Source organism: Hemitrygon akajei, chromosome 28, assembly GCF_048418815.1.
Source record: "Hemitrygon akajei chromosome 28, sHemAka1.3, whole genome shotgun sequence".
NCBI classification, from domain to species: Eukaryota; Metazoa; Chordata; class Chondrichthyes; order Myliobatiformes; family Dasyatidae; genus Hemitrygon; species Hemitrygon akajei.
The window spans coordinates 18,003,487-18,026,813 of NC_133151.1; the positions used below are offsets into that span (position 1 = coordinate 18,003,487).

Sequence of the window (23,327 nt, forward strand, 5' to 3'; positions counted from 1 at the left end):
AAATCAAAGCTCAGGGCATTGGGGGGAAGACATTGACATGGATAGAAAACTGGTTGGCAGATAGAAAGCAAAGGGTAGCGGTGAATGGGTGTTTCTCGGAATGGCAGGTGGTGACTAGTGGGGTGCCACAGGGCTGGGTATTGGGACCACAGCTGTTTACCATTTATGTTAACAATTTGGATGAAGGCATAGAAAATAACATCAGCAAATTTGCTGATGATACTAAGCTGGGTGGCAGTGTGACATGTGATGAGGATGTTAGGAGAATTCAGGGTGACTTGGATAGGCTGGGTGAGTGGGCAGATACTTGGCAGATGACGTTTAATGTGAATAAGTGTGAGGTTATCCACTTTGGGAGTAAGAACAGGAAGGCAGATTATTACCTGAATGGTGTAGAGTTGGGTAAGGGAGAAATACAAAGAGATCTCGGAGTCCTTGTTCATCGGTCACTGAAGGTGAATGAGCAAGTGCAGCAGGCAGTGAAGAAGGCTAATGGAATGTTGGCCTTTATTACAAAAGGAATTGAGTACAAGAGCAAGGAAATCCTCTTGCATTTGTACAGAGCCCTGGTGAGACCACACCTGGAGTATTGTGTACAGTTTTGGTCTCCAGGGTTAAGGAAGGACATCCTGGCTGTAGAGGAAGTGCAGCGTAGATTCACGAGGTTAATTCCTGGGATGTCTGGACTGTCTTACACAGAGAGGTTAGAGAGACTGGGCTTGTACATGCTGGAATTAAGGAGATTGAGAGGGGATCTGATTGAAACATATAAGATTATTAAGGGATTGGACAAGATAGAGGCAGGAAATATGTTCCAGATGCTGGGAGAGTCCAGTACCAGAGGGCATGGTTTGAGAATAAGGGGTAGGTCATTTAGGACAGAGTTAAGGAAAAACTTCTTCTCCCAGAGAGTTGTGGGGGTCTGGAATGCACTGCCTCGGAAGGTAGTGGAGGCCAATTCTCTAGATGCTTTCAAGAAGGAGCTAGATAGGTATCTTATGGATAGGGGAATCAAGGGGTATGGGGACAAGGCAGGAACCGGGTATTGATAGTAGTTGATCAGCCATGATCTCAAAATGGCGGTGCAGGTTTGAAGGGCCGAATGGTCTACTTCTGCACCTATTGGCTATTGTGTATTGTACAGGGACCGTGGTGTACAAAGGCCAATAAATCTAGTCAAGAAGAAAGGAAAAGCTTACAAAAGGTTCAGAGAGCAAGGTAATGTTAGAGATTTAGAAGATTATAAGACTGCTAAGAAGGAGCTTAAAAATGAAATTAGGAGAGCCAGAAGGGGCCATGAGAAGGCCTTGGCGGGCAGAATCAAGGAAAACCCCAAGGCATTCTACAAGGATGTGAAGAGCAAGAGGATAAGACGTGAAAGAATAGGACCTATCAAATGTGACAGTGGGAAAGTGTGTATGGAACCAGAGGAAATTGCAAAAAGATCTTAGTGATTGTACTGACGACTTACAGCAGACTGAAAAGCTTGTACATGTAGATATTAAGAAAGAGGATGTGCTGGAGCTTTTGGAAAGCATCAAGTTGGATAAGTCACTGGGACCAAAGGAAATGTACCCCAGGCCACTGTGGGAGGCGAGCGAAGAGATTGCTGAGCCTCTGGCGATGATCTTTGCCTCATCAATGGGGACGGGAGAGGTTCCAGAAGATTGGAGAGTTGCGGATGTTGTTCCTTTATTCAAGAAAGGGAGTAGAGATAGCCCAGGAAATTATAGACCAGTGAGTCTTACTTCAGTGGTTGGTAAGTTGATGGAGAAGATCCTGAGAGGCAGGATTTATGAAGAATTGGAGAATTATAATATGGTTAGGAATAGTCAGCATGGCTTTGTCAAAGGCAGGTTATGCCTTATGAACCTGATTGAATTTTTTGAGGATGTGGCTAAACACACTGATGAAGGTAGAGCAGTAGATGTAGTGTATATGGATTTCAGCAAGGCATTTGACAAGGTACCCCATGCAAGGCTTATTGAGAAAGTAAGGAGGGGGGATCCAAGGGGACATTGCTTTGTGGATCCAGAACTGGCTTGCCCACAGAAGGCAAAGAGTGGTTGTAGACCGGTCACATTCTGCATGGAGGTCGGTGACCAGTGGGGTGCCTCAGGGATCTGTTCTGGGACCCTTTCTCTTCGTGATTTTTATAAATGACCTGGATGTGGAAGTGGAGGGATGGGTTAGTAAATTTGCTGATGACACAAAGGTAGGGGGTGTTGTGGATAGTGTGGAGGGCTGTCAGAGGTTACAGCGGGATATTGATAGGAAGCAAAACTGGGCTGAGAAGTGGCAGATGGAGTTCAACCCAGATAAGTGTGAGGTGGCTCATTTTGGTAGGTTAAGTGTGATGGCAGAATATAGTATTCTCAAAGCAGCTGCGCAGGTTGACTCTGTGGTTAAGAAAGCGTAGAGTGTATTGGCCTTCATCAATCATTGGGATTGTGTTTAGGAGCCGAGAGGTAATGTTGCAGCTATATAGGACCCTGGTCAGACCCCACTTGGAGTACTGTGCTCAGTTCTGGTCACCTCACTACAGGAAGGATGTGGAAACCATAGAAAGGGTGCCGAGGAGATTTACAAGGATGTTGCCTGGATTGGGGAGCAAGCCTTATGAGAATAGGTTGAGTGAACTCGGCCTTTTCTCCTTGGAGCGACGGAGGATGAGAGGTGACATGATAGAGGTGTATAAGATGATGGGAGGCATTGATCGTGTGGATAGTCAGAGGCTTTTCTCCCAGGGCTGAAATCGTTGCCACAAGAGGACACAGGTTTAAGGTGCTGGGGAGTAGGTACAGAGGAGATGTCAGGGGTAGGTTTTTTACTCAGAGAGTGGTGAGTGCGTGGAATGGGCTGCCAGTAGTGGAGGTGGATACGATAAGGTCTTTTAAGAGACTTTTAGATAGGTACATGGTGCTTAGAAAAATTGAGGGCTCTGGGTAAGTCTAGTAATTTCTAGTGTTCGGCATGACTTTGTAGGGTGAAGGGCCTGTATTGTGCTGTAGGTTCTCTATGTTTCCTCCACAGTCTCTTCAGCCCCCTCTTTCAGAACCCTGGGGCCTGGCCCATCCGGTCCAGGTTACTTATCCACCTTCAGACCTGTCAGCTTCCCAAGCATCTTCGCCCCAGCAATAGAAACTGCAGTCAGTACTGCCCCTGACAGCCTCCAGCATCAGGCACACTGCAAACTGCAGTCAGTACTGCCCCCTGACAGCCTCCAGCATCAGGCACACTGCAAACTGCAGTCAGTACTGCCCCCTGACAGCCTCCAGCATCAGGCACACTGCAAACTGCAGTCAGTACTGCCCCCTGACAGCCTCCAGCATCAGGCACACTGCAAACTGCAGTCAGTACTGCCCCCTGACAGCCTCCAGCATCAGCCACACTGCAAACTGCAGTCAGTACTGCCCCCTGACAGCCTCCAGCATCAGGCACACTGCAAACTGCAGTCAGTACTGCCCCCTGACAGCCTCCAGCATCAGCCACACTGCAAACTGCAGTCAGTACTGCCCCCTGACAGCCTCCAGCATCAGGCACACTGCAAACTGCAGTCAGTACTGCCCCCTGACAGCCTCCAGCATCAGGCACACTGCAAACTGCAGTCAGTACTGCCCCCTGACAGCCTCCAGCATCAGGCACACTGCAAACTGCAGTCAGTACTGCCCCTGACAGCCTCCAGCATCAGGCACACTGCAAACTGCAGTCAGTACTGCCCCCTGACAGCCTCCAGCATCAGGCACACTGCAAACTGCAGTCAGTACTGCCCCCTGACAGCCTCCAGCATCAGGCACACTGCAAACTGCAGTCAGTACTGCCCCCTGACAGCCTCCAGCATCAGGCACACTGCAAACTGCAGTCAGTACTGCCCCCTGACAGCCTCCAGCATCAGGCACACTGCAAACTGCAGTCAGTACTGCCCCCTGACAGCCTCCAGCATCAGGCACACTGCAAACTGCAGTCACTACTGCCCCCTGACAGCCTCCAGCATCAGGCACACTGCAAACTGCAGTCACTACTGCCCCCTGACAGCCTCCAGCATCAGGCACACTGCAAACTGCAGTCAGTACTGCCCCCTGACAGCCTCCAGCATCAGGCACACTGCAAACTGCAGTCAGTACTGCCCCCTGACAGCCTCCAGCATCAGGCACACTGCAAACTGCAGTCACTACTGCCCCCTGACAGCCTCCAGCATCAGGCACACTGCAAACTGCAGTCAGTACTGCCCCCTGACAGCCTCCAGCATCAGGCACACTGCAAACTGCAGTCACTACTGCCCCCTGACAGCCTCCAGCATCAGGCACACTGCAAACTGCAGTCAGTACTGCCCCCTGACAGCCTCCAGCATCAGGCACACTGCAAACTGCAGTCAGTACTGCCCCCTGACAGCCTCCAGCATCAGGCACACTGCAAACTGCAGTCAGTACTGCCCCCTGACAGCCTCCAGCATCAGGCACACTGCAAACTGCAGTCACTACTGCCCCCTGACAGCCTCCAGCATCAGGCACACTGCAAACTGCAGTCAGTACTGCCCCCTGACAGCCTCCAGCATCAGGCACACTGCTAGAGTCTTCCACAGTGAAGATGTGCAGAATACTTACTCGGTTTCTCCACCGTTTCCTTGCCCCCCCCCCCCCCCCATTGCTACCTCTCCAGGAACATTTTCCAGCAATCCGATTTCTACTGTCACCTCCCTCTACTCTTTATATATCTGGTTGGTATCCTCTTTGGTACTGTCGACTAGCTTACCTTCATAGTTCATCTTTTCGCTTCTAATGCCTGTTGCTTTTCTGAGAAGATCCCCAATCCCCTAACATCCCACTAATGTTTACTCTGAGTGCTCTCTCTTTGGCTCTTACGTTGGCCTTTCCTTTCCCGCCTCAATTGTGTCATCACGTCTTTAAAATACTACTACTTCAGGAAGGATATATCTGGCACCTTTCAGATTGCTCCCGGAAACGTTAACCATTGCTGTTCCGCCAGCATTCTTGCTAGTGTCCCTTTCCGATCAACGTCGGCCAGCTCCTCCTCCCTCTTGCCTCTGTAATCCCCTTTACTCCACTGTAATACTGATCCATCTGACTTTAGCTTCTCCCGCTTCAAAACGCAAGGCGCAGTGTAGCGTATTACGATCTGCGTTGGCATTCATTTCAAGAGGTCTGGAATACAAGAGCAGGGATGTGATGCCGAGACTTTGTGAGGCACTGGCGAGGCCTCACCTCGAGTATTGAGTTTTGGGCCCCTCATCTTAGAAAAGATTTGCTGACATTGGAGAGGGTCCAGAGGAGGTTCACACGAATGATTCCAGGAATGAAAGGGACGTCTGATGGCTCTGGGTCTGTACTCGCTGGATTTCAGAAGGATTAGGGGGGATCTCACTGAAACTTTTGGAATGTTGAAAGGCCCAGACAGAGTGGATGTGGAAAGGAGGTTTCCCATGGCGGGAGAGTCTGGGACGAGAGGGATGTCCTTTCAAAACAGAGATGTGGAGAAATTTCTTCAGCCAAAGGGTGGTGAATTTGTTGCCACATGCAAGGGTGGAGTCCAGGTTGTTGGGAAGAGATTTGAGGAAGAGATTGACAGGTTCTTGATTGGACGTGGCATCAAAGTTTACGGGGAGAACGCCGGGAACTGGGGTTGAGGGGGAGATAAGACGAGGATCAGCCATGATTAAATAGCGGAGCAGATTCGATGGGCCAAATGGCCTCATTCTGCTCCTATGTCTTTTGATTTCCTAATGGTTCCTTTACCTTAAACTCCCTAATCAACACCCAGTCCAGAAAAGCTGATCCCCCAGTGGGCTCAACCACAAGCTCTCGAGGAATTCTCATAGGAATTCTACAAATTCCCCCTCTTGGGATCCAGCACCAACCTGATTTTCCCAATCTACCTGCATATTGAAATCCCAATGACTACTGTAACGTGGTCATTTTGGCGTGCATTTTCTACCTCCTGTTGTAATCTGTAGCCCACAACCTGGCTACTCTTCACAGGCCTTTTCTCCCTGCTGAGCTCTACCCACCACGATCCCACATCTTCCAATCCTGTGCCACCTCTTTCACCTGCTGGTCTAATTTTTTACCAACAGAGCCACGCCACCCTCTCTGCCTACCTGCCTGGCCTTTCAATATAATGTGTGTCCTTGAATGTTAAACTCCCAACAACGTCATACTTGTCAATCTCTAACTGATCATCATATGCAAGATAGAAGGTAGATTTAACCTATATCCATACCCCTCTGCACTTTCTGCATCCTCTGCACAATTTGGACGGAGCTTCACTCTGTGTCTGACCCCGGGAGTGTGTGATGGGACGGTGTGGAGGGAGATTCACTCTGTGTCTGACCCCGGGAGTGTGTGATGGGACGGTGTGGAGGGAGTTTCACTCTGTGTCTGACCCCGGGAGTGTGTGATGGGACGGTGTGGAGGGAGCTTCACTCTGTGTCTGACCCCGGGAGTGTGTGATGGGACGGTGTGGAGGGAGCTTCACTCTGTGTCTGACCCCGGGAGTGTGTGATGGGACGGTGTGGAGGGAGCTTCACTCTGTGTCTGACCCCGGGAGTGTGTGATGGGACGGTGTGGAGGGAGCTTCACTCTGTGTCTGACCCCGGGAGTGTGTGATGGGACGGTGTGGAGGGAGCTTCACTCTGTGTCTGACCCCGGGAGTGTGTGATGGGACGGTGTGGAGGGAGCTTCACTCTGTGTCTGACCCCGGGAGTGTGTGATGGGACGGTGTGGAGGGAGCTTCACTCTGTTTCTGACCCCGGGAGTGTGTGATGGGACTGTGTGGAGGGAGATTCACTCTGTGTCTGACCCAGAGAGTGTGTGATGGGATGGTGTGGAGGGAGCTTCACTCTGTGTCTGACCCCGGGAGTGTGTGATGGGACGGTGTGGAGGGAGCTTCACTCTGTGTCTGACCCTGGGAGTGTGTGATGGGACGGTGTGGAGGGAGCTTCACTCTGTGTCTGACCCCGGGAGTGTGTGATGGGACGGTGTGGAGGGAGCTTCACTCTGTGTCTGACCCCGGGAGTGTGTGATGGGACGGTGTGGAGGGAGCTTCACTCTGTGTCTGACCCCGGGAGTGTGTGATGAGACAGTGTAGAGGGAGCTTCACTCTGTGTCTGACCCCGGGAGTGTGTGATGGGACGGTGTGGAGGGAGCTTCACTCTGTGTCTGACCCCGGGAGTGTGTGATGGGACGGTGTGGAGGGAGCTTCACTCTGTGTCTGACCCCGGGAGTGTGTGATGGGACGGTGTGGAGGGAGCTTCACTCTGTGTCTGACCCCGGGAGTGTGTGATGGGACGGTGTGGAGGGAGCTTCACTCTGTGTCTGACCCCGGGAGTGTGTGATGGGACGGTGTGGAGGGAGATTCACTCTGTGTCTGACCCCGGGAGTGTGTGATGGGACGGTGTGGAGGGAGATTCACTCTGTGTCTGACCCCGGGAGTGTGTGATGGGACGGTGTGGAGAGAGATTCACTCTGTGTGTCTGACCCCGGGTGTGTGTGATGGGACGGTGTGGAGGGAGCTTCACTCTGTGTCTGACCCTGGGAGTGTGTGATGGGACGGTGTGGAGGGAGCTTCACTCTGTGTCTGACCCCGGGAGTGTGTGATGGGACGGTGTGGAGGGAGCTTCACTCTGTGTCTGACCCTGGGAGTGTGTGATGGGACGGTGTGGAGGGAGCTTCACTCTGTGTCTGACCCCGGGAGTGTGTGATGGGATGGTGTGGAGGGAGATTCACTCTGTGTCTGACCCCGGGAGTGTGTGATGGGATGGTGTGGAGGGAGATTCACTCTGTGTCTGACCCCGGGAGTGTGTGATGGGACGGTGTGGAGAGAGATTCACTCTGTGTGTCTGACCCCGGGAGTGTGTGATGGGACGGTGTGGAGAGAGATTCACTCTGTGTGTCTGACCCCGGGAGTGTGTGATGGGACGGTGTGGAGGGAGATTCACTCTGTGTAAATTTTCCAAACTGTTTGCTTTGGAAGGTGGAGGAGCTCGAACTGACCCCAATATCCCTGGGCGGTGGCAATCTCCCAGCACAGGCTGTACACGGGACCTACCTCCGTCACTGGCCCCTGATCAAGGCCGAGGGACTGCGGCGCCTGTCTCGTCAACACATCCACCTGGCTCCGGGACTGCCTGAGGATGGCGGTGTCATCAGCGGTGAGTTTCTGCCCTCTGGCCAAGCCCTGAGCCCATCTGGGAGACTCTCTGTCGCTCCGTGTGTCTGTGTCTGGTAGAGTGGCTGGTGTCAGCACTTGAGTATTGTGTTCAGTTCCGGTCGCCTGATTGTAGGAAGGATGAGGAGGTTTTAGAGAGGGTGCAGAGGAGATTCACCAGGATGCTGCCTGGATTAGAGAGGGTGCAGAGGAGATTCACCAGGACGCTGCCTGGATTAGAGAGGGTGCAGAGGAGATTCACCAGGACGCTGCCTGGATTAGAGAGGGTGCAGAGGAGATTCACCAGGACGCTGCCTGGATTAGAGAGGGTGCAGAGGAGATTCACCAGGACGCTGCCTGGATTAGAGAGGGTGCAGAGGAGATTCACCAGGATGCTGCCTGGATTAGAGAGGGTGCAGAGGAGATTCACCAGGATGCTGCCTGGATTAGAGAGGGTGCAGAGGAGATTCACCAGGACGCTGCCTGGATTAGAGAGGGTGCAGAGGAGATTCACCAGGACGCTGCCTGGATTAGAGAGGGTGCAGAGGAGATTCACCAGGATGCTGCCTGGATTAGAGAGGGTGCAGGGGAGATTCACCAGGATGCTGCCTGGATTAGAGAGGGTGCAGGGGAGATTCACCAGGATGCTGCCTGGATTAGAGAGGGTGCAGAGGAGATTCACCAGGATGCTGCCTGGATTAGAGAGGGTGCAGAGGAGATTCACCAGGATGCTGTCTGGATTAGAGAGGGTGCAGAGGAGATTCACCAGGATGCTGCCTGGATTAGAGAGGGTGCAGAGGAGATTCACCAGGATGCTGTCTGGATTAGAGAGGGTGCAGAGGAGATTCACCAGGATGCTGCCTGGATTAGAGAGGGTGCAGAGGAGATTCACCAGGACGCTGCCTGGATTAGAGAGGGTGCAGAGGAGATTCACCAGGACGCTGTCTGGATTAGAGAGGGTGCAGAGGAGATTTACCAGGATGCTGCCTGGATTAGAGAGGGTGCAGAGGAGATTCACCAGGACGCTGCCTGGATTAGAGAGGGTGCAGAGGAGATTCACCACGATGCTGCCTGGATTAGAGAGCAGCTCATATAAGGATAGATTGAACGAGGTGGGGCTTTTCTGTTTGGAGTGAGAGTGGATGAGAGGTGACTTGATAGAGGTGTACAAGATGGTAAGAGGCACAGATTGAGTGGACAGCCAGAGTGGAATTGGCTAATATCAGGGGGCGTAATTTTAAACAAAAGGAAAATCTGTGGACGCTGGAAATCCGAGCAACACATACAAAATGCTGGAGGAACTCAGCAGGTCTGTGGAAAAGAGTGAACAGTCAACGTTTCAGGCCGAGACCCTTTGGCAGGACTGGAGGAAAAAAGAATTAAGGTGATTGGATGGAAGTATAGGGGGGATGTCAGAGGTAGTTTTTAACACAGAGAGTGGTGGGGAAAAGTCTCTGACTGTCCACTGGATCTGTGCCTCTTCTCATCTTGTACACCTCTATCAAGTCTCCTCTCATCCTCTTCACTCCAGAGAGAAAAGTCCTAGCTCACTCAACCTATCCTCATAGAGTCATGCTCTCTAATCCAGGCAGCATCCTGGTGAATCTCCTCTGCACCCTCTCTAATCCGGACAGCATCCTGGTGAATCTCCTCCGCACCCTCTCTAATCCAGGCAGCATCCAGGTGAATCTCCTCTGCACCCTCTCTAATCCAGGCAGCATCCAGGTGAATCTCCTCTGCACCCTCTCTAATCCAGGCAGCGTCCTGGTGAATCTCCTCTGCACCCTCTCTAATCCAGGCAGCATCCTGGTGAATCTCCTCTGCACCCTCTCTAATCAGACAGCATCCTGGTGAATCTCCTCTGCACCCTCTCTAATCCAGGCAGCGTCCTGGTAGATCTCCTCTGCACCCTCTCTAATCCAGGCAGCGTCCTGGTGAATCTCCTCTGCACCCTCTCTAATCCAGACAGCGTCCTGGTGAATCTCCTCTGCACCCTCTCTAATCCAGACAGCATCCTGGTGAATCTCCTCTGCACCCTCTCTAAAGCTTCCACATCTTTCCTATTACGAGGCGAAGGTTGACAGCAATAAACGAATTTACTACTCCCGCTTGTTAACCTCACAGGGTCTCCACCCTGGAACTCCCTCTCCAACAGCAGCATGGGAGTGACTCCCCCACTCCCGATTGGGATGGTGGGACATACAAGCAATGCGTAATTTATTATAATAAAATGGCCACTGAGTGTGTGTCCGCGGTCTTGTTTCTGTGGCCCGTCCACTTCAAGGTTCGGCGTGTTGTGCGTTCAGAAATGCTCTTCTGCACACCACTCTTATAACGGGTGATTATTTGAGTTACTCTCACCTTCCTGTCAGCTTGATCCAGTCTGGCCGTTCTCCTCCGACCTCTCTCATTAACGAGGCGATTTCACCCACAGAACCTCAGCTCACTGGGTGTTTTTTTAATTTTTCACACCATTCTCTGTAACGTGTTCATGGATTCCTTGCTTAATAGTATTGGTCGATGGTATAAGAAAGGCTTGGAACCCCTTCTCTCGAGACGGTTGTGTGTGAAAATGCCGGGAGCTCAACAGTTTCTGAGATACTCAAACCACCCCATCTGGCACCAACAGTCAAAGTCCCCCAGATCGCACTTCTTCCCCCGTTCTGATGTTCGGTCTGAACAACAACTGAACCTCTTGACCGTGACTGCATGCTTTTGTGCATCGAATTGCTGCCAATGCTGTGAATTGGCTGGTTGGATATTTGCAAGTGTACCCAATGAAGTGGCCCCTGAGTGTCGAACTTTACTCCACAGGCAGAGAACAGACTCCTTCAGAGTCTCGGCAGAGAACAAATGCCGCGTGGAGTCCAGATCCCCAAAAAAATGGATTTAAAATTGGTAAACTGTCGCTACGGATTAGAGTAGATTAGCTTTGTCAGTTTGTCCCACTCCCATGAGGGAGGAGGCTATGTAGCATCCACACCAGGACCACCAGACTCAAAATCAGATCCTTTCCCCAAGCAGTGAGGCTGATCAACCCCTCCATCCACTAACCCACCCACCACTACTTTATCATTTCCTCTCTCAGTCACCTTATGTACAGACACTCCTGTGCCCAGAGTCACTTTATGGACGTACAATCAATCTATGTACATAAGCTATCTTATGTGTTAATATTTATTGTTTTTTTAAAATTATTTTTTATTTTTGCTGCATCTAATCCGGAGTAACAATTATTTTGTTCTCCTTTACTGGAAGTGACGTTAAACAATCTTTAAATATTATTTACCATGTATGTCGTGACAACGTCGAAACACGGTGAAAGACATCATTTGCACTAACGACCAATGCAGTCCGAGGCTGCGCTGGGGCGCATAGCGAGTGTCGCCACGCTCCACAGCCCCCTAACCCAAACCTCTTTGGGATGTGGGAGGCAACTGGCATGGTCTGGGGAGAAGGTACCAACTCCTTCCAGGCAGCAGCAGGAGTTGATCGCTGGCGCTGCGACGCGCTGTACATACTAACTGCTACAGTTTCAGAATTGGATTTAATATCACTGGCATGTGTTAATTGCTTTGCGTCAGCAGTACACTGCGATATGTAAAGTAGTATTATAAATTACAATGTATAAAGAGAACTTATTAAATAAGTGGTGCAGAAAAAGAGCAGAAGGGTGTTGTGAGGTTTCCCTGGGATGTGTGGTCTCTGGAGCTGCCCTTTTCTCAGCCCCGTGTCCCCTCTTGCAGGAATGAGGAGCAGCTGTGAACTGGCGATCTTCGTCGAGCTGGAGAAGGCTCTGAGCGGTGAGTCTCTCAATATCCCTCTTCCCCCCCCCCGTGATCCTCACAAAAAGTGGAGGCTGGGTCTGAGGGCAGAGCAGTGAACGGGGGCAAGTAGCCCTGCGGGTGAACCCAGACCCTGGGCTAGTACTGGAGTTGGAGCCTTTACTGACATCTTGTGCCACACAAGTTGATAGGGTGGTGATGGTGCCTAGCCTTCGTTAGTCGGGGGATCGAGTTCAAGAGGTAGTGTTGCAGCTCTGTAATACCCTGGTCAGACCGCACTGCATCGTGTTCAGTTCTGGTTGCCATTATAGGAAGGATGTGGAAGCTTTAGAGGGTGCAGAGGAGATTTAACCAGGATGCTGCCTGGAGTAGAGAGCATGTTTTACGTGGAGTGAAGGAGGATGTGATAGAGGTGTAAAAGTTGATTAACAGGCATAGATCCTTGTGGGCAGCCGGACACTTTTCCCCCAGGGTGGAAGTGGCTAATACAATGGGCCATAATTTTAAAGGTGATTGGAGAAAAGTATTGGGCCGGGGGTGGGGGGGGGGATATGCTGAACACGCGAAGGGTGGTGGCAGAGGCATTTATGAGACTGGTCTTTGTGGGAGTTGCTCAGCACAGGGGCTGCGTTCTGCTTTCAAGATGGATGGTGTCTGGCAGACTTGCCTTGAGCGGGCGGAGTACTTGGGAAGTTGTAGCTGTGGCCTGGCCACGTCTGCTGTATCGTTACAGAAAAATGGCAGGCTTTGGAGAGGGTACAGAGGCGGCTCACCAGGATGCTGCCTGGGTTAGAGGGCAGAAGTAACCAGACACATTTGGGTTGTTTTCTCTGGAGTACTGGGGAGATCTGAGAGAGGCACAGATAGGGGAGACAGTCCTTTTAACAGGATAGAAACGACAGACAGGCTGCTGGAAAAACAAGTGACAGTGCTGTTTAAGGCAGGGAATGGAGACGTTCAGGCTGGTGGCATTACGTTGCGTTGGAATTGTGATTAGCCTAGACTTGGGAGCCGGCCTGACTTTGGGAATCTCCTGTTTGTTTTTTTACCCCTAGATGGGATACCATTCTTTCTCTCCGCCAACCACGTGATACTAACTCCCGGCAACGAGCATGGGGTTTTACCCCCGAAGTACTTCCAGAAAGTTCTCCAGTTAAAACCAACCAGTGAGTTTCTGGCTACGATCATCTCGCAATCAGACGGCGTTTCTGTGGGTAGGGTGTCACTTTATGAAGAGGGTATGGAAATCGGACAGTGTTTACGATCCAGAGTAAGGTGGGGGGGGGGGGGTTACCTCTGCTTGGGGTATACAGCACCCTTGTCAGAGAATCTGGGTAGTTTAGCATCGGAGTTTCAGCTTTTTAAATCCCAGTACACAAGCAGGAGAGACCCAGTTCCGTCATAGGGATTCCCAAAAAAAAATCACGGGGTGGATCTCCAGCCTTTGGGGTCTGCGTTGGTGTGGCAAGTCCCTGTGGAAACTGTTTTGTGTGTCGTTCTGCAGGGCGATTGCTCCCCTTGCAGTGAGGAGCCTCAGACGGTGCATGGTGTACCAGCAGTGGGGGACATCTGGACTCTAAATGCAGAGAAAGACTCACCATCGAGTACTGGGCTCCTGCAGCAGCAGAAACGACTGGATTACTTTGGACACTCACGCTCTCTCTCGGTGCAATATACAACTACTTTGTCAATGCTGAGTCGTCATTGAGTTCCCTAGTTCAGGCCTGGTGCTCTTAACAAGCGTGGGTGAGATTTAGAAATTTATCACACACACACAAACAATCCACAGTTTCATCCATTTTATTTCTAATCCACTTATCAAAAAAAATCCCACACAAGAGATCATTTTGGTCTGAGAAAACTTTCCTTCAGCTTTGAATGGCAGAAGTCCTCCAGGATGGGAAGAACCCACCAGCCCAGGGCTCAGAGAGGCTTGTGCTCCCCCACCACCCTCCGGCCCAAGACTGGGGAAGGGAGAGCACAGTCCCTCTGGAAATGACACCTCCCACCCGGTGTAGGGTCTGACAGGGCACATTCAGGGACAAACAGCTCGATCTCCCAATTTTGTACAATGATCCCGATTCCCCCTCCCCCCCCCCCCCCCCCCCGATGGCCGTTGCCCCAGTCTCCAAGCAGGGCCAGCACAGGAACGTCACAGACCGGAGAGAATCAAATTGAATTTTTCCTCATTTCAATCAGACTTTGACTGCTGCAAGTAATCTATAAAAGACAAATATATACACGTGCCCACAGCCAGTGAGGTGATCGTGAAGATTACTGTGGCAGGTGGGTGGGGAAGGAGTTCAGAGACAAGAACTGCAGTTTCAGTGCCAAATTAAACCCGTGATCAGCAAGTCCCAAGAACTGTACGGTGGGGAACATCTAGGGAGGGGAGAGGGGATGGCCCCAGAATCAGAGGAGAGTACAGGAGAAAGTGAGAGCCAAAAAAAAAGTCTGGAACCTTCCAAAGAAGCCCAAAATACTCCTGCTCTCTCCGACAGGGTAGCAGCCAAGAGGAAAAGCAGGAATTACCTGCAGACGAAGTTTGGTCATGAAATTCTCCAGGGTTACGGCAGAGCGCCTGCTCGTCCGATACAAAGCATCAAGCTTAGGGTAGGTGGTCTTCCAAAGACTTCTTCCCCGAGGAGACGGCAGGCAAGCTGAGCCCTGGAAACTAAAGCCCGGTTTCAGTGCAGTTTGTTAGCAGAATGAAGATCGTTTTCATTCTCCAAGAAAACGGGTATTTAAAAAAAAATGTACAAAAGTTAACACTCATGAAGGGGAAGACAACGACAAGGGCAGAGATAAAGAGCGCATTTACTGGTTCATACACTGAGGCAGTGTGAGTGAGCGAGATCTTGCAGATCAATAGTTGGACGGACGAGAGACGGAAAAAAATCAGGGGAAGAATTAGTAGGACAGACAAGTAAATCGTACGAGGCAGGCAAGGTAGACAGCATCTGAACTTCAAAACAAAATTAATGGTGCCACATGAGGGGGGAGGAGTCCTCGGGTGCGTTTGGAGCAAGGCAGCGTCCAACCCAAGGGCGCACCGTCTAGTCCGGATGCACACTTAGGGGAGCAGATGTTTTGAGTCCACGATCCTGTCCCAGGCCGACGAAAGCAGCTGACTACCCTACGGGGGGAGAGAGAGGGTGAGGAAGCCATCGGGCACTATAGGATGTCCAGCGTCCAGTCAGAGGCCACGTTCACAGCCGGTTTGCGGATGGTCAGAACGGACGGTTCCGTGTTGTACTCGAAGTCCAGCCTCGATTCAGTTCCATCTGCAGGGGGGGGCAACAGGCAGACTGGTCAAAGTGAGGTGCACAATAAAACAATATAACCGCGATGAATAGGTCATGCCATCCGGATGCCTAACCCACTGATCCTACAATCCAAGGGGAGTTCTTGGTGGGCAAAGGAAACGATTCAAATTTTGAGGCCCTCCATTGTTCGGGGGGTGACTATGGATGCTGTGTCCTAGATGTCCACATACGCTCAAGCCAGGCCAGTACGATACGGAGAGCCCGCACCTCGCCCCTGATGAACGGCGGAGATTGAAACAGTTCAGCACCAGTCCAATCAGTGTGGAACTCAAACATTCAAAGGTAACATCAAAATCAGCTTGAGGAAAGTCAACATGACATCTAAACCCGGGACAGTAGTTACGCTCGGAGGAGATCTGTTCGAGAGGGAGCTGCTCTCTCAGAGTGACCTCCGCCGTGCTGCAGAGAACAAGCGGCAACTGCAAAAGGAGAGACTGAAACATGAAACCTACAGCACAATACAGGCCCTTCTGCCCAAAAAGCTGTGCCGAACACGTCCTTACCTGAGAAATTACCTACAGCCCTCTATTTTTCTGAGCTCCATGTACCTGTCCAGGAGTTTCCTAAAAGACCCTATCGTATCCGCCTCCACCACTGTCACCGGCAGCCCATTCCACGCACTCACCACTCTCTAAGTAAAAAACTTACTCCTGACATCTCCTCTGTACCTACTTCCAAGCACCTTAAAACTGTGCCCTCTCGTGCTAGCCATTTCAGCCCTGGGGAAAAGCCTCTGACTATCCACACGATCAATGCATCTCATCATCTTGTACACCTCTATCAGGTCACCTCTCATCCTCTGTCGCTCCAAGGAGAAAAGGCCAAGTTCACTCAACTTATTCTCTTAAACCATGCTCCCCAATCCAGGCAACATCCTTGTAAATCTCCTCTGCACCCTTTCTATGGCTTCCATATCCTTCCTGTAGTGAGGCAACCAGAACTGAGCACAGTACTCCAAGTGGGGTCTGACCAGGGTCCTATACAGCTGTAACATTACCTCTCAGTTCCTAAACTCAATCCCATGATTGATGAAGGCCAATACACCGTACGCCTCCTTAATCACAGAGTCAACCTGCGCAGCTGCTTTGAGTGTCCTATGGACTCGGACCCCAAGATCCCTCTGATCCTCCACAATGCCAAGAGTCTTACCATTAATGAAGAAGGCTAATGGAATGTTGGCCTTTATTACAAAGGGAATTGAGTACAAGAGCAAGGAAATCCTCTTGCATTTGTACAGAGCCCTGGTGAGACCACACCTGGAGTACTGTGTACAGTTTTGGTCTCCAGGGTTAAGGAAGGACATCCTGGCTGTAGAGGAAGTGCAGCGTAGATTCACGAGGTTAATTCCTGGGATGTCTGGACTGTCTTACGCAGAGGTTAGAGAGACTGGGCTTGTACACACTGGAATTGAGATTGAGAGGGAATCTGATTGAAATATATAAGATTATTAAGGGATTGGACAAGATAGAGGCAGGAAATATGTTCCAGATGCTGGGAGAGTCCAGTACCAGAGGGCACGGTTTGAGAATAAGGGGTAGGTCATTTAGGACAGAGTTAAGGAAAAACTTCTTCTCCCAGAGAGTTGTGGGGGTCTGGAATGCACTGCCTCGGAAGGTAGTGGAGGCCAATTCTCTGGATGCTTTCAAGAAGGAGCTAGATAGGTATCTTATGGATAAGGGAATCAAGGGGTATGGGGACAAGGCAGGAACCGGGTATTGATAGTAGTTGATCAGCCATGATCTCAAAATGGCAGTGCAGGCTCGAAGGGCCGAATGGTCTACTTCTGCACCTATTGTCTATTAATACTATATTCTGCCATCATATTTGACCTACCAAAATTAACCACCTCACACTTATCTGGGTTGAACTCCATCTGCCACTTCTCAGCCCAGTTTTGCATCCTATCAATGTCCTGCTTAACCTCTGACAGCCCTCCACACTATCCACAACACCCCCAACCACAGCAAACTTACTAACCCATCCCTCCACTTCCTCATCCAGGTCATTTAAGACCCAACCACAGCCATCGCTAACTCTTGCACGAGAATATCTGGATCCTGAGTTGGCCTCTACAATCACCCGAGGGCCCACCAATAGACACCCCCTTAGGAGAACATCATACGCGTCTCGAGGGATGGCATGCCCTAATACCCCTCCAGAAGTGTTCAGATTCTCCAGCACTTTGCGTGTGTTATATAGCCCCCTACCCTGCCTGGATCAGGAGCGGCGAGAGAGCCAAGAGGATGTGCTCCAGTGGTTGGTGTTCACACTTACCGGGAAGTTTAAGAACAACGGAAGAGGGTTTCCTCGTCCCCAGGACAACCACCCTCTCTATCCAAGCAGGGGTGCTGAAGTGACCCTTGGGAGCTGCAGATCTGAAATTAAATTCAGAACATTAAACACACCTCCCCCCAGTAAATCAGGATTTAAAAATATATTCAACTATCACTGGTTACGCAAAATATCCACAAGAGGTAAGGACGGACTGGAGTCACGTAAGGGCCCAGACCGGGTGAGGACGGACTGGAGTCACGTACGGACCCAGACCAGGTGAGGACGGACTGGAGTCACGTACGGACCCAGACCGGGTGAGGACGGACTGGAGCCAGGCACGGACCCAGACGGGGTGAGGACGGACTGGAGTCAGGCACGGACCCAGACGGGGTGAGGACGGACTGGAGTCAGGCACGGACCCAGACCAACAGACTGGAGTCACAGTCGTTACTGTTACTAACACTGGATTTAATTTTCATTTAATTAAATCTTTGAATTTAACTGCTGCATCTGTGCAAAATTTAAACCTGTGTCACTGAATCTTTAACAAGCACCCCCCCTCCCCCATCGGTCACATACCTGGAGGTGAGGGAATTGTTTGCAAAGGTGAATCTCCTGTGAAGGTACTCGCCCTTTGTCTCGAAGTTGAAGGTGTGGCCATCGTCAACAAACAAATCCCCCTCGGCAGAATTCTGGGGAGAAGAGGAGGGAGAGGAGGTCAGGTTTGAGAGCGAGAGACATCTTTGATCCCAATCCAAATAGTTAGCAGCCTGTACTCACAGTTGACCCAGCGATGGTTCTAACTGGCTTCAAACCATTCGGCCTTTACAACAACCCCATGTCAGACCTGCTTTCCATGAGCAGTGCCCATTTACACAAATCCCAATTTATTGCCATTAATTCCCTCAATCCACCCACTGACCCTGCGTGGTGTTGGGACGTAGGGGTGAAACATACAGCAGTGAGAGACACAGAGACAAAAGGAGAGGCAGATAGAGAGTCACACACACACAGAGTCGGAGGTCAGTGTTGAACTGGTGTCTCTCGGTCTCTCAAGAGTTGTAAGGCAGAGACTCTACTCGCTGTGCCACTAAACCTGCCCCCCACCCCCCCGGCACCTCCAGCCCTGCCCTTGGTTGAGGCAGTGTCAACTTGAAGGGAGGCTTTAAACTTTCCAGACAGGCAGCTGTTACCGTGCCTGGTCACAGCGATTGTTAGCTAGTTTGGTGCCGTGTAGATTCAAAGGTCAGACACAAGGAGCTAAAGTCAGATGGATCAGTGTTACTGTGGAGTAAAGGGAATTACAGAGGCATGAGAGAGGAGGTGGCCGGAATTGATTGGAAAGGAACACTGGCAGGGGTGATGGCAGAACAGCGACGGCTGGAATTACTGGAAGGAATTCAGAAGGCACAGGATATATACATCCCAAAGAGGAGGAATTATTCTAAAGGAAAGACGACACAACCGTGGATAACAGAAGTCAAAGCCAACATAAAGCAAAAATTAGTGGGAAGTCAGAGGGCTGGGAAGCTTTCAAAACCAACAGGCAACTAAAAAGTCATTAAGAAGGTAAAGATGGAATATGAAAGTAGGCTAGCTAAGAGGATACCAGAAGTTTCTTCAGATACATAAAGTGTAAAAGAGAGGTGAGAGTGGGTATCAAACCAATGGAAACAATGTTGGAGAGGTGGTAATGGCAGACGAACTGAGTTAGTATTTTGCATCAGTCTTGACTGTGGAAAAACACTAGCTGTATGGTAGAAGTTCCAGGTGTCGGAGGTTATGAAGTGTGTGAAGTTACCGTAACTAGAGGGAAAGTTCTTGGGAAGCTGAAAGATCTGAAGGTAGATAAATCACCTGGACCCAAGGTTCTGAGAAAAGGTGGCTGAAGAGATTGTGGAGACATTAGTAATGATATTTCAAGAATCACTAGATTCTGGAAGACTGGAAAATTGCAAATGTTACTCCACTCTTCAAGAGGAGGGAGACAGAAGGAAACTATAAGCCAGTTAGTCTGATCTTGATGGTTGGGAAGATGTTGGGAGTCGATTATTAAGGATGAGGTTTCGGGGAGGCACATGATAAAATAGGCCGAAGTCAGCAGGGTTTCTTCCAGGGAAAATCTTGCCTGGCAAATCTGTTGGAATTCTTTGAAAGAAATGGCAAACTGGATAGACAAAGGAGAACTAGTTGATGTTGTGTACTTGGATTTCCAGAAGGCCTTTGACAAGGTGCTGTATATGGTACTGCTTAGCAAGATAAAAGCCCATGGTAATACAGGAAAGATTCTAGCATGGATAAAGCAGTGGGTGATTGGCAGGAGGCAAAGAGTGGGAATAAAGGGAGGCTTTATTGGTTGGCTGCCATTGACCAGTGGTGTTCCACGGGGGTCTATGTTGGGATTGATTCTTTTTACATTATTATCAATGCTCTGGATGATGGAATTGATGGTTTTGTTGCTAGTTTGCAGGTGATAGGTGGAGCGGCAAGTAGTTTTAAGGAAGTGGGGAGGCTACAAAAGGACAGACAGATTAGGAGAATGGGCGAAGAAATGGCAGATGGAATACAGTGTTGGAAAGTGTATGGTCATGCACTTTGGTAGAAGAAATGAAAGAGTTAACTATTTTCTAAATGAAGAGAGAATATTAAAAAACAGATTCAAAAGGACTTGGGAGTCCTTGTGCAGGATTTCCTAAAGGTTATTTTGTAGGCTGGGTCTGAATGCAATGTTGGCATTCATTTCAAGAAGACTTGTTGAGAGAAAAATGGATCAGCTATGCTGAAATGGCGGAGAAGACTCAATGGGCCAAACGGTCTAATTCTGCTCACAGCGCAGGGAGAGCTGTGCTGGGGTTACCTGTGCATCCAGGGCCACGTAGAGGGTGTAGGGATCGTTGTGCATGCAGGACGACGATCTCCGGACACGCTCCTTCCGGGCGATGATGGTGCCTCCTCTCTGGTAGACTGGGATCTGGTGAATTAGAGTGCAAAATGTCAGACCCCCTTGCCAAAGGAACCACAGGGAAACAGTCCAACGTAAATCTCACCACCAGTACATCCCCATCAACTCCACAGTCCCTCACCACCCCCTTTATTTCCCCCCCATTCACTGTCACTCCACACCTCATACCTACACTGACACACACCTCTCCACAGTCCTTCACCACCCCCTTCATCCCCCATTCACTGTCACTCCACACCTCATACCTACACTGACACACTCCTCTCCACAGTCCCTCACCACCCCCTTCATCCCCCATTCACTGTCACTCCACACCTCATCCCCACACTGACACACTCCTCTCCACAGTCCCTCACCACCCCCTTCATCCCCCATTCACTGTCACTCCACACCTCATCCCCACACTGACACACTCCTCTCCACAGTCCCTCGCCACCCCCTTCATCCCCCCATTCACTGTCACTCCACACCTCATCCCTACACTGACACACTCCTCTCCACAGTCCCTCACCATCCCCCATTCACTGTCACTCCACACCTCATCCCTACACTGACACACTCCTCTCCACAGTCCCTCACCACCCCCTTCATCCCCCATTCACTGTCACTCCACACCTCATCCCCACACTGACACACTCCTCTCCACAGTCCCTCACCACCCCCTTCATCCCCCATTCACTGTCACTCCACACCTCATCCCCACTGACACACTCCTCTCCACAGTCCCTCACCACCCCTCCATCCCCCATTCACTGTCACTCCACACCTCATCCCCACACTGACACACTCCTCTCCACAGTCCCTCACCACCCCCTTCATCCCCCATTCACTGTCACTCCACACCTCATCCCCACTGACACACTCCTCTCCACAGTCCCTCACCACCCCCTTCATCCCCATTCACTGTCACTCCACACCTCATACCCACACTGACACACTCCTCTCCACAGTCCCTCACCACCCCCTCCATCCCCCATTCACTGTCACTCCACACCTCATCCCCACTGACACACTCCTCTCCACAGTCCCTCACCACCCCCTCCATCCCCCATTCACTGTCACTCCACACCTCATCCCCACACTGACACACACCTCTCCACAGTCCCTCACCACCCCCTCCATCCCCCATTCACTGTCACTCCACACCTCATCCCCACACTGACACACACCTCTCCACAGTCCCTCACCACCCCCTTCATCACCCATTCACTGTCACTCCACACCTCATCCCCACACTGACACACTCCTCTCCACAGTCCCTCACCACCCCCTTCATCCCCCATTCACTGTCACTCCACACGTCATCCCTACACTGACACACACCTCTCCACAGTCCCTCACCACCCCCTTCACCCCCATTCACTGTCACTCCACACCTCATCCCCACACTGACACACTCCTCTCCACAGTCCCTCACCACCCCCTCCATCCCCCATTCACTGTCACTCCACACCTCATACCTACACTGACACACTCCTCTCCACAGTCCCTCGCCACCCCCTTCATCCCCCCATTCACTGTCACTCCACACCTCATCCCTACACTGACACACTCCTCTCCACAGTCCCTCACCATCCCCCATTCACTGTCACTCCACACCTCATCCCTACACTGTCACACTCCTCTCCACAGTCCCTCACCACCCCCTTCATCCCCCATTCACTGTCACTCCACACCTCATCCCCACACTGACACACTCCTCTCCACAGTCCCTCACCACCCCCTTCATCCCCCATTCACTGTCACTCCACACCTCATCCCCACACTGACACACACCTCTCCACAGTCCCTCACCACCCCCTTCATCACCCATTCACTGTCACTCCACACCTCATCCCCACACTGACACACTCCTCTCCACAGTCCCTCACCACCCCCTTCATCCCCCATTCACTGTCACTCCACACGTCATCCCTACACTGACACACACCTCTCCACAGTCCCTCACCACCCCCTTCACCCCCATTCACTGTCACTCCACACCTCATCCCCACACTGACACACTCCTCTCCACAGTCCCTCACCACCCCCTCCATCCCCCATTCACTGTCACTCCACACCTCATCCCCACACTGACACACTCCTCTCCACAGTCCCTCACCACCCCCTTCATCACCCATTCACTGTCACTCCACACGTCATCCCTACACTGACACACTCCTCTCCACAGTCCCTCACCACCCCCTTCATCCCCCATTCACTGTCACTCCACACCTCATCCCCACTGACACACTCCTCTCCACAGTCCCTCACCACCCCCTTCATCCCCCTTTCACTGTCACTCCACACGTCATCCCTACACTGACACACTCCTCTCCACAGTCCCTCACCACCCCCTTCATCACCCATTCACTGTCACTCCACACCTCATCCCCACACTGACACACACCTCTCCACAGTCCCTCACCACCCCCTTCATCACCCATTCACTGTCACTCCACACCTCATCCCCACACTGACACACTCCTCTCCACAGTCCCTCACCACCCCCTCCATCCCCCATTCACTGTCACTCCACACCTCATACCCACACTGACACACTCCTCTCCACAGTCCCTCACCACCCCCTTCATCCCCATTCACTGTCACTCCACACCTCATCCACACACTGACACACACCTCTCCACAGTCCCTCACCACCCCCTTCATCCCCCATTCACTGTCACTCCACACCTCATCCCCACACTGACACACTCCTCTCCACAGTCCCTCACCACCCCCATCATCACCCATTCACTGTCACTCCACACCTCATCCCCACACTGACACACTCCTCTCCACAGTCCCTCACCACCCCCTTCATCACCCATTCACTGT

At 51.3% G+C, this 23,327-nt stretch overlaps 2 protein-coding genes across 8 annotated transcripts in view; one reads left to right on the forward strand and one right to left on the reverse strand.

Moving 5' to 3' along the window:
* trpt1 (tRNA phosphotransferase 1) overlaps positions 1-23,327 on the forward strand; it is a 38,430-nt gene that overhangs the window by 11,688 nt on the left and 3,415 nt on the right. For 2 of the 4 annotated variants that reach the window (XM_073031414.1, XM_073031415.1), the window contains exons 5-7: positions 7,990-8,167; positions 11,910-11,966; positions 13,004-13,162. In XM_073031414.1, coding sequence (XP_072887515.1) covers positions 7,990-8,167; positions 11,910-11,966; positions 13,004-13,162 — 394 coding nt within the window. Of the gene's footprint in view, positions 1-7,989; positions 8,168-11,909; positions 11,967-13,003; positions 13,163-13,452; positions 13,640-23,327 lie in introns of those variants that run through there. The other 2 variants (XM_073031416.1, XM_073031417.1) reach the window with 2 other exon arrangements.
* The window catches only part of LOC140717725 (neutral alpha-glucosidase AB-like), a 105,983-nt gene continuing 96,388 nt past the window's right edge, over positions 13,733-23,327 (reverse strand). For all 4 annotated transcript variants that reach the window (XM_073031413.1, XM_073031412.1, XM_073031410.1 and 1 more), the window contains 4 exons: positions 20,406-20,519; positions 18,128-18,240; positions 17,549-17,649; positions 13,733-15,232 (listed from right to left, as the gene is read on the reverse strand). In XM_073031413.1, coding sequence (XP_072887514.1) covers positions 15,123-15,232; positions 17,549-17,649; positions 18,128-18,240; positions 20,406-20,519 — 438 coding nt within the window. In that variant the 3' untranslated portion in view covers positions 13,733-15,122. The remainder of the gene's footprint in view (positions 15,233-17,548; positions 17,650-18,127; positions 18,241-20,405; positions 20,520-23,327) is intronic.